At 41.7% G+C, this 11,943-nt stretch overlaps 1 protein-coding gene across 1 annotated transcript; it reads left to right on the forward strand.

The window, feature by feature from the left end:
* Positions 1 to 861: 861 nt before the first annotated feature.
* Positions 862 to 8,769, forward strand: FAM162A (family with sequence similarity 162, member A; the record flags this gene model as incomplete). Its single annotated transcript, XM_008947231.1, has 4 exons — positions 862 to 987; positions 3,230 to 3,338; positions 6,924 to 7,032; positions 8,674 to 8,769. Coding segments are annotated over 4 exons (440 nt in total), but the record flags the coding sequence as incomplete, so codon positions are not given.
* Between the last annotated feature and the right edge of the window lie 3,174 nt (positions 8,770 to 11,943).

The raw sequence follows: 11,943 nt of genomic DNA on the forward strand, positions 1-11,943 counted from the left end.
GGCTTGGAAAACAGCGAGCGGAGCGGATTTGTGCCTTTTTCCCCTTCTCTGAAGACCTTGAGAAGGGTTTAGTTTCGAGGGCGCGGGAGGGGTTGGCCTACAAAAGTAAATGTGAGGTTTCTTTCAGGGCTGGAATGGATTATGTATGCCTAAAACATAAAAGGCAGCTGTCTCGTAGGGTAGACGTTTTCAGCCGGCATAAAGATGAGAAAAAGAACTCAATTTGTATGCTCTAAGTGTGCCCTTTTCCCTTTCAAAGTTGATTTTTTTCTCCCCCCTCACAGTTTTTTCATTATATTAATTAATGACTTGGTAGCTCTTTCCTGAGAGTTACGCTTTCATATATAAGGTGCCCTGTCCTTTTTCTATTAAACTACAAAGTAGGTGTCTCAGTACAGCAAGGTTCTGCTTTCTTGGACTTTTTTCTTGACTCTGTCGAGTTTGTGGCTTGCTTTTGGGCTGTCACAATTGGTAGAATGCTGGTGTGCAGTCCTTGAAATAGCACTGTCCAAAGTGTATCTGAGGTGTATGAATAGGCGAGTTCCTCGAAGCTGTGATGTACATTGCATTTTAGATACTGCTTGTAGCCTGTGATCTTGCACTCCAGTTTTTCTAAATAAGACTAATGGGCAAGCTAGAGTCATAGCTTATAGACAAGATGAATTTCTTTGGTAGGCTCTGTTACAACTAAATCTGGTGTTTCTTGTGTAATAGTAAATTTGTACCTATGATCTTTCTTATTTTTTTTCTTTCTTGTATTTAAAAAAAAAAAAACAAAAAGCTATTTAAAAGCTAGTATTCTCACTTTCTACTATTCTGAGTTAGATTTGGCTCCTTTATTTCCTCTGCTTTCTTTTCCAGATAGGGCTGTTAAATTGCTGGGAAGAAATATTCCCTCAATTTTGAAGGTGACTAAAGATGTGGATCTGAAGATAAGCAGAAGGCTTTGCATCAGACCCCAGGAAGAAAGTCAGCTACGGCCGAGAAGTAAGTTTTTGATAATGTCCATACTGTGTTTCATGCTATGAACTACTCAGATATCCAGGCTGTGATCATCTGAACAAGAATTTGGCTGACATAGATGCTGGTATGCCCAATTTGGTGAGAGGGGTTTCTGGTCTTTAGACTGAGAAACTGAGTAGTAAATTTACCAATAAAATCTTGGGTTTTAACAAAGCCAGGAGTTAATATTTCTTCTTGTGACAAAACCACAGCTTTTGCTTTCTAACAAGTCACTAGTATCTCATCATCTGACGTTGCCCTCCTGTGTTGAGGCTTTTCAGCTGTGCTCTGGAACCGACTGTTTAGCCCCAGTGTAAACTATCCATGTTTAGGAACTTCATAAGAACTAACCCACGTCTGCAGTTTTTCATAGTCCAGCCAGCTCCAGCTGTTCACACGCCCTGCGGGAGAGAGCCTGAGAGCTGGCTTGGTTCAGGATGAAGGGTAGCGTTGGTCAGGTAAAGCCCAGCCCAGGAAATACTTTCTTTGCTCTGTGGGACGGTTGTGATGCTCGCTCAGGGTTCCTGTGTAACACGTTCCCTTCGTGCCCTGCTGTTGCTAGGCACAGGGAGCATACACACGTGAAGCATTTTGCATACTTCCGTGCTAAAGACGATGCAGCCGTGCTGGGTAAGACCAGCAGTCTCCTTCTCTGTGTGATGTCTCCAGTAGTGGCCACTAAAGGAGGTCCCTTATACTTTTGTGAAGTCTAACGGGACCGGTGACCAATGGCGAGGATCTAAGGAGGAGCACTGGAAGAGGGCAAACAGTGTTTCTGCCCTGGACTGCCATCCCAGGGGGGGTGTCTTTGTGTTTAACGGTCCTCACTGGATTTTTCTTTCGTGAATTTGTCCTGTCTCTTGAAGCTGAGTGTATTTTTAGCATCCACATTCTCTGAGAAGGAATTCCTCAGCTGAACCACGCTGTGAGAAAACAAGCACATACTTGTGTTTGGTTTTGAACCTGATGCATGCTTTTTCCAATCTGATGTTCCTTCATTCAGTACCCCTTCCAAAACAGGACCAGTTCATTATAACCCACACTCCTGACGTCACTTGGTATTCCAGTCCCCTCTGCTGTGCTGAAGGCAGCTTCAGTTACTGCTTCTCCAGACCAAAGGGTATCAGCCTATAATGTTTCTTATATGGTGGCCATTCCATGTCTGTGGTTGCCCTTCCCAGTTTTCTCTGGGCCCATTCTATTTCAGCTGTTTCTGAATGGGATCAGTATTTCATGTGCTTTTCAAAATGCTGAAGTCACAGTTTCACACAGTAGCACAATCAGGCTTTTGTGTTGGCCTTTGTTCCTAACCACTGCTGGTAACACTGCTCCCACTTCTGACTGTTACACTTTGCCGAAACCTCTGTGAAACCCTGGGGACTTGCTTCTTAACACCAATGGTTGGGTTAGAGTCTGTTGTTAGTGCATGAACTGGAATTGCTTCCTGGTTATATACACTTGGGCTCTCCCTGGCCACCTCATTGACTCAGGATCCAGAAGCCCTGTGGCTCTCTCTGCTTGCCCTCTTCTTTATGTTTTTTGAATGACTTGGTGTTGTCAGCAAACTGTGTCCCCACCTGACTTGCTGGGTGGTTCATGAATCCGTGAGGCAGCACGCATCCACGCAGGATACCTCCCATTGTTGGAAAAAAAACAAGAAGATTGGTATGTTATGGATGGAAACCTTCCCCTGTTACATTTTGAATATTTTTCATATGGAGTTTGAAAGACTGAGCTGAAAACTAAGGGTCTGATCTTTGCCTATGGTAATCTGTTTGCTTACAGGTCCAGATAAGATACAATCTTACACTGCCTGGAAAAGTTAACATTCTGTGATGTAGTAGTGCAGCACCTTGGCTTTTCTGTAGCTGTTTCATTTGATTTATTATTTTTTTAAAACCAAGTTAAATGTAATAGGAGAACGACAGGATCGCAGCACCTTAGAAAGCTCAGATGCTGGAGCACATTTGCAGATTTGGAGATCTTGGGCAAGTTTTGGCTTTCCTTACGTGGCCTGGGTTTAACCCATCTTTGTAAGTTTGTTAATCTGACTGTGATACTTTTTTTGTTCCCTAACCAGCTCTAGCAATAGTACTTAAAATTCTGCATTGCTTGCCCTAACTGGTCTCATTGCAGCTGTGGCAATTCGACGTCTCTGACTTGTTTTTGGTGTCTGTTTTGTGTTTGTGCTTTTTGTTGTTTTGTTCTGTTTTGTTTTTTTTTTTAGGTCAGTCTGGTTTGAGGGTGCCTGGACACAAGCCTACAGACTGGGAGAAAAAGTTTTTGTTGTGGGCAGGCCATTTCAAAAAACCAGAGGATATACCAGAGACTGTCTCGTAAGTGTCAGTTTTGAAGCTGTAACAGAGACATTGTCTACACAGGAATAAGTTACTTGAATACAACTCCAGAATAACTCTTCTTAAATGAAGTGGGCTCTTAGAGCTGAAAAATCTTACACTGCTGTGTTTGGTGTATTGTCTGGTAGATGAGGTGACTTGAGCAATTCTGTATTGCTGAGATAATATATCCCTTGATTTTTTTCTGAAGGGATGACCAGCATTCATCAGTTGTTTCATTAGAAAAACATCACAGATCAGTTAATTTTCACTCTTCTTTCCTGATCAAAAAGCTTTTTGTAAATACTATCTTTTTCCATTTGTTTTTTTCTTTGTATGTCAGTCTCCCATTGCATGAAACTTTCATGATCTAGTTATAAAATAGCTGAAACTCATTTAAAATAATTATTAATGAATGTGTAGAGGGCATGGACCAACTTTTATTTACTCGTGGAATTTAATCTCACAAACAGTGAAAAGGCTCCCTAACAATAAATACAGTCAGAATTCCCCTGTTGCTGGTGGAGTCCAAATGCCAAAGCTGTGTGAAAAGTAGAAAATAAAACTGGATGTTTTAGTTCAAAGATCAAACTTAACAACAACAGACAACTACTAGTGTAAAATCTATTCCTAGTGGTAACAGAGTTACCTCTTAAAGCATGCTCATAATGCTTTTAGACACATGTATTTATTGAAATTAAAAAGATACAGTAGATCTTGTACTACTTGGGTAAGCAAACCATGTAGCTGCCCTGTAAAGATACTGTTTGTTTGGATGAACCTCATGGGAATTAAAACAAATCCACCCATGTAGTGACTTGTTTCTGAATGTTTCACAGTGGATAAATACTGTTAAAAGTTAATACAACTTTGTATCAAGTCATTTTTCTTAAAACTACATTTGAAATACATAAAGATGTAAACTATTAAAACTTATTAAATGGACAGTTCACATTTCAAACACTTATTTTTAAGAAAAAAGTTAGAGTGATTTATTTCAGTGGTTTATTAAAAGAACAAACCAACTTCTGATAAAAACTGACCATTTTTGCAAGCGCCTGGGGAATTCTTGTTTGCATGTAGACAAATAGTTCAGCCAAAGCTGACAAGACAATTGAGAACTATAAAAGCACAAGAGCTTGTTTTCCTGTTCTGAGCTGAATTAAGAGTGGGTTGTAAGGTCTTACGATAGATCAATCTTGAAAGGTGTGGTCATCAGAAGTGAGTCATTTGTTAAACAACTGTTAATCTTAGCTACTGAATCGACTTAAAATGCAAATTGCATTCAGATAACTGACTTTCCCTCTTGTATATTCTAAAGTATCTAAGTTACTTAAAAAATTAACTAATAAAAGTCTTTAAAGCCCATACCTGTGCACTTCAGCTTAATTGCAACTCACACCCAAGTTGTTCATCACAGATTATTAGCAAAAACAGATAACCTGGAAGCTAAATGTAACTATTAGTTTCACAGCAGATGGATGTGGTCCCAACATGGTCCTCAAACTCGGATCCATACTCTGGAAAATGATCAAATCAGTCTTGCCTGCTGCTTGACAAATAAGAACAAAACCTAGTTCTCAGGTCCTGTGTGATTTACCATGTTGAACTGTTGTGGATCCTTTGGTATCTTTTTTCCTCCAAGTGTGTCAAGATGTAGTAGAAGACTCCGTAGTCACTCGTGCCTGTGTACAGTGATAATTTCCCAGTTCCATTAAATCCACTATTCATGTTAGCTTGGGGATATAATTACCTAGTTTGATCCATTGATTCTGTCATCACGTGATGTTGATGCTTTTCTAGTAATTTGTAATTTTACAATGTGCCCAATTTAATTGGTGAGAAGATCAGACCTCCTTGATAAGGGAGTCAGCTGCTCTAAATTCTGCCAGCAGAGTTAAATACAGAGGATGTAGGCCTTTGGTTATTGTGGAAAGCACAGCTAAATGCATTACACTTCACTGGCCCTTTTTGCATTGGTATCTCTAATATAAACTTTAAATTTGCTGTAACAGAGATGTCATCTGGGTAGAATAATCTTCAGTTTAACTCAATTTTTTGTGGTTTTAACTCACCATGTGCACAGCTGGAAGGCTATAACTTTGCTAAAATATATTTCGCCGGGGGTTTTAAACCCGCTGGTTTTGCCCGGGAAGAAAACAGCCCCAGCAGGACCCCCGTAGTACCTCCAGGGTGGTCGTCAGCGAAGAGGAGGGCAGTGGCGAGTAAAGGAGGGATGGGCAACGATCGCTTTCTTCCAAAATAAAAGGTTTTGATAACATGAAAATAACAAACAAAAACACCTGAGGCAGGCACTGAAACAGCACCCACCCCAGGGGAGAAGCGAAAGAGCATGTGGCCTTGGGGCCAGGGGTTTTTAACAGGTTGGTAGGTGGGTTTACAAAGGCATTGTCCTGTAAGGGTACAGAGATGGGTTACCTACAGGTCAGGGGTCCAATTGGTGTTAGGGGATTGGTCTTGTGGTGGCTAAGACAAACAGCACCTGGGAAAGATGGAAAATTCTGGACACGTGCCCATGTCTGGGGACAAAGAAGCAACAGAAACCTCTGTCTCCAGGAGGCGCCCTGCAACAGAAGGCTTTAATAACTGATACTCTGCTTACAGAACATTTCTGGTTTTTTAAAAGGTAACAGCAGACCAGGCAACAGGTTTCCCAAAGGAATACTATAGCTACTTGTGTGGCTAGATAAGACCCCTGGGGGGCGTGAGGGAGGGGGAATAAATCTGAGTCTTCTGTCCAAAGCTGATATTGGAAGTTTACAGTCCTTCATGCCTTCTTAATTTCTTAAGAAAATGGATTACCTTAAGACTGTCTGCTCCAGCAGGAGGGAAATGGTAACCACTGGTCTTTTACCAAGCCCTATTCAGAATTTCAGAGTGTTACATTCAGCAGCCAGTGTGTAATTTATAGCACTACCAAATCCAGTCTTCCTTCTTGCTGGAAAATAGATGGCATCATAAATGAAACTACTCTGAAGTCCAGGCAGAAAGAATTGCTTCCCTCTGCCCAAGAAACTCCAGCTGTTAAAAACTATGCATTTTAGTCCTGCTGATAAATGGTTTTTACCATGTTTCTACTATTGAGGGGAAACGCATGTTTTACAGTGTTAAATACACCACAGTTCCAATATGGATGGAGTGCTCCCTGGCTTTGCAGGTAACTGAAGATGATAGTTAAGAGTGACATTGCATTAGTAAAACCACCTCTCTCTTTATACTGTCCTCTCCATAGTGAATGTACATCCTTAAATACTGCAGCCTTCCTCCTTTGCATGGCAGTCAAGAGGTCTGATGGGTAGTATTGTCTCTTAATTATTAAATAACTGAATTTAAAATGCTGGGTTTCTTTCCAGCTTTGAGAGGAGTGCCTTTGTGACCAGGCATCTCCTGAGGTAGCCAGAGATCAGCCCGTCCCGCTCTTCTAAAACATTTTTGTGAAAAGAGCCCAGTACTGTTAGCACTATACAAAGTTACACAGATAGCATGCTAGAAGTTAAACAATGAGCCAGATGATTTATTTGGGTCTCTGATAACGAGTCTGTTCTTTTATTATTATTTCTTGAGGATCGAAACAATCAGAGCAGCAAAGACCACTCTGCGTGTAAAGACCAGCTATGTAATGATTGCCTTGACAATAGTGGGATGCATAGCCATGGTAATTAAAGGGAAGCAGGTAAGCACACATTTTTGGCTGATGAGTGCAAATCAATCTTCACATCAACTCCTCAGTTTCTCCTGTGGATTGTTATTTAGTTGGTTTGGTTTTGTTTTGTTTGTTTGGGTTTTTCTCATTTTATCACTGAGCAAAAAATTAAAAATATATGTCCTAATTCCACAGAAGTGAACCTCATTGATTAATTCCCAAGTCAGAAAAGGGTGATGTCCCCGTTAGACTGCATATGCTTCCTTTAAAAGGAAAACAAGTCTTTTTTTCCCTTGGTGCAATACTTAATTTTAGCTTGTGCTGGTTTAACTCCTTAATTTTTCTGACGGGCTGCGAGAGTTCAAAAGGAAAGAACCTTCTGTTGTGAGGCTCTGGTATGCAGGTCAATGCTTCTTGGGCCAACAGGGTCCACACAGTGGAGGTATGGACCTATTACAGATGCCTCTGTACATGCTGCAACAGTCATAGACTCAATACAGTGGAAAGAGCAAATGAGCATGTTTTTCCACAAAGAGTCCTGAGATTTCTCAAAAGTCCTTCTAAACAGTGAGGAGATAGTCAGCAATTGTATTTTCTAGTGTAATTAAAGGGCACATCTTCCTTTAGTGTGGATGAAACAAGTTTTCTCAGATTGTTTGCTGCACTGGAATCTATTTCATAAAAAAGCTCCCAAGTTCTGTAGATGCTGAGCATCCTTAACTTGCACAGAATTTGGGAAGATCTCAGAGTTCACTGTGCAGCAGAATAAGGTCTAGTATTTAATTTGTATCATATGAAGAGAGTAAGTGTAAAGTTTAAGATTCCAAGTGCAGCAGCAAAGGTTAGTCAGGCTTTATGTGCTTTTTAACATAGTTGGTGAACTATTAACTCTGAAGTATTTCTGTAAAGGAGCAAGGAGTGGGAACAGAAACAGTCTACTATCCTCCTTTTAAGGAGGACTGGCAGCAGAAACCCCTGAGCTTAAAGCATCTACATGGGCAGAACCTTATTTGTATGCTGCCTTTTCAGAAGCAGTTCTTCTGATGACAACATTCAGATCTCGTTTCTAGAGACTACTAAGTGTTCTACAAAACCCATAAAACTAGTAGCAGAGTGAACCCCAGCACTGTGAACTACTGAAGTGTCAGGTGACATTTCTGTCAGCACTCACCTATCAATGAAAAGGTTGCAGCACTCTGAAACAAAAGTGGGAAGATTTTTCCCCAGCTTTAATGGGAAAGGTCAAACACTGACAATTCCCAGAACGTTTTCCTCTTACAGTGAAATAGTATGAAAGCAAATACTGGAAAGAGAAGAGGGCAGCTGCTCTGGGACCCTTATTTTCACAGCAGCTAGAATGTACTGTTTAACTTTTGATTTGTTTCCAGTACCTGACTTCTGAAGACCAGAGATCAGTGTTAAATACTGACCAGAAGTACAGAATATATCTTCTAGTGCCTTAACAAAAGGGTTTAATTTGTTCCCAGAACAGTAACAAGTTCAAGACAAAATAAATAGTCTGGATGTTGTATTTCAACTCGCTCTCTTCCTTGCATTAAAGCTGACAGAAGTGTGCCTTGGAAAGCACAGGCCAGACACTTTGTGAACTACTGATTCAAGTTTCATCTCTGTGGTCCTTCAGGTGACACCTGCTTTGTCATTATGTTGCAGGCTGTAAAAAGGCATGAATCTCTAAGCAGCATGAACTTGGAGAAGAAAGCTCAATGGAGAGAGGAAGCTGCTCAGAGTGCATCTGCTAAGCCTTAGAGGAGGAAATGAAGAGACCAAGGACTGGAGAAGAAAAGCAGAGTCCTTTTCACCACTGGAAGGAGGACTGGTCACATTTGTGTGTTGTGTACTCCCATGCTCACAAAAGAATGAATACATTATCCTGTAATCAATAAAACTAGAAATAACCCATTTTCTATTCCTAACACCCTCCCCTCCCCTCCTCCCAGCACTCTTCTTCATGGTTAGTGGAAGAGGACAAGTACACAAACTGGATGGACAGAACATCATGGGATGGTTTCCCACATGTGCTATGCACAAGACTCTCTTTTTAAAAGACTGCAGGAGCTATACCTGCATTCTTAGTACCAGTCTCCTTCATGAAGTCTTATGCTCTTACTTACCACTTATGAGAACAGGGACAGGAAAGGACAGCCCATTTGGTTTCCACTTGCACAGCCATACTTGTGTCACAGAGGCACCCACAAACCAGACAGCAGCAGGTACCCAAAAATTCAGATTTATTGTAATCAAAATTACTCGCCACTTCTGACAAAATTAAATTACAAGTTTGGATGTCAGTTGGGAATTTACTACTACACAACTAGTTCCTATGCTTTAAGGACTATTCTTTCTAGAAAGTGAACCACAATGTGCAAACACTCAAAGGGAAAACCTCCCACAGGAGGGTATCCCAGGTGGGGCGAGGTGCTCAAGGATATATCCAGAAGTAATATTCACTCACCAAACGGTGGGGGGGTGAGGCTCACTCAATCTAGGGACATATCCTTGGACAGCATCCCATTCCAAGGGGAGGATTCACAGCTGCAAGGCCTGCTTGCTCCAAGAAAACCAACTCAAAATCAGCTCTCCAGTGGGGCTCCATTTGTACCCCAGATGAGTGCGCACTGTGGTCATTCCAATTACTTGGGGGCAAGTGCGTGCAGAAGGCAGGCCAAGGGCCTGCTCATGGAGCAGCTGGCTAATTGCTGTGAGGCACTGAACTCATCTTTATTAGGTCTGGCAAGCCCCAGCCTTCATGAGATTTTTGTCAGGCCAGCTGCACCTGCCAGAACTTGCAGAAAACAAAACACCCTCACCGGCAGTCATCTGCCATCACTACTTCAGCTCCCTTGAAGGTCCCTTCAGGGAGGATGGTACTATGTGTATTCTATACTGTTATCATCTGTTTCAAATACTCCTTATATTCCTCTTTGTGCAAGAGAGAACAATGATTTGGGGAGCCCTTGAGTCAAGAATAATTGTATGACCTGTAGCAACATTGTCAAAATGATCACAAGTTACTAGAAATTCTGCTTACCTGTTCTAGGCCTGATATATTCTGTCTGCATTTGTTTAAGTGAAGGATTACATTTTGTGGAGAACTGCCTGCCTTTGATAAAAAGAGGAAGGAGATCAATAGTGAAGTGGCATTCCAGAGAACCAGTGTGTTGCAGATGACAGCTTTAGAGTTTTTACACCAGAGCTGGTAGTGAGATGAGAACTAAAGGAAGAGATGACTACTTTGAGGAATATTGATTGAGCAGCAGCTTCAACCTGTGCTATCGGATTTACCATTTACAGGCACATGAGTGTGAGCAAGTCCATCAAGCATTCCTGCTCCCTGCTGCTGAGCTTTTTTCCAAATCTCATTTAGATTTATTTGCATTTTTCTCCCCTTTAAATTGTCATCTGTGCTTTCATGATGCTGGCCCACTTAAAGATCATCTGCCTCAAGTTTTAGAAGCATCAGACTCAGTAACACCTGCAAAGAGCATCTCCCAGCAGTCCTACTTCTGGCATTCATCCCAGAAGTCACACACTGCTCAAGCTGAACAGCCTGCAGCAACTGGAGATGGTATTTTTCCTCCTCCTTTCAGTTCATTTGGAAGAAAATGTGGGCTGGAGCTGTCCGGACTGCTTGGAACTATGTTATTTCCCAGGACTGCCTGCTAACTGTCCCTGGGGACTCCAGAAGCAAAATGCGTGTAGGTTTGACAGACTTCCTGATGGTGGGAGATGGACTATTTGTCCAGATTATTTTTGTTGTGCTACTGAAAATTAACACTATTGCTGAATGAATGAAAGGCCTTACAAAAACGCAGGGTAAATCCTGTCTTTACACCTGGAAAGACAAGCAGTAAGATACCTACTGCAGTCCTCTCTAGTACTTTGTCCTTTACTTGAGGTAGAAAATAGCTGCTGCAGTCTTCCTTCTGAATTACGTTTTTGGGTACCACTCAATATTGATGAGATGTAACCAAACAAGCTGTGCAGTCATTCACCACAGAGGTTCCAACCTTCAGGTGATGATGCCATGACCTTCTATCAAATTCTCTGTAAGGCCATTATCACAAGCATACTGTCAGTCAAGCAGAGCAGGCTTCCACAGCTTCATCCACTCATTTAGTGCCGATTGCAAGTCATGCTTAATTCCACTGCAGATGCATGAACAGATCTTCCACGACAGCTCTGGTGCTTTGCCACAGCAGGAGGGACACAGGTGGGGGGGGGGGAAAAAACAACAACAAAAAAACACACCTTCCCAGGTTGTGTCTCTGCTCATGTATTAAATGAGACGAAAAAGGAGAACATGCACTTCAAACAGTATTCCAGGTTATCATGAAGAGAAACTTGTGATTTGATTTATGCTTGGTGATGGCAGAGCTTCAAACCGTCCATCTCAGAAGTGTCCCCTTTCAATAAGCACCTCCCAGTGCACTCTGTGACCAGAACTGGCAGGTACCTCATCTAGTTTTGGAAATAAACCTGCTTGGACTCATCCAGATGGTAAAGTATTTCAAAAATATGCAAAATGCTACTTAGAAAGCAACACCTTGGAGCAGCAATGGTCACCAGTTTTTCATTTCACTTAAATTTCTATAAGCTTTATGCTATTTACTAAAAAAGCTGAACTCTGTTGCAGTGATTTGAGAAAAGCTCATTGTTGAAGTAATATAGCCTTCCTTCTATCACTCTGGTATCTCCAGTATCTCAGTACCTATCATCAAACCACCCACTGCATGCCCGTTTTCTTTCAGGTTCCACAGAGACTCCAGAGTCTCAAATAAAAGCCTGAGCCACTGGGCTTTGTGCTGCCTCCAGCACACTCCCAACTGTTACACCATTTTCTTTGCAAGCAGTTGGTACTGGCAGAATGGTGTAACTCAGAGGCAATGAAAGAAAGGGCCTCTCTCCTCCTGTGATGGCTTC

The sequence above is a fragment of the Merops nubicus genome, unplaced genomic scaffold, assembly GCF_000691845.1.
Source record: "Merops nubicus isolate BGI_N331 unplaced genomic scaffold, ASM69184v1 scaffold13899, whole genome shotgun sequence".
Lineage (NCBI taxonomy): Eukaryota > Metazoa > Chordata > Aves > Coraciiformes > Meropidae > Merops > Merops nubicus.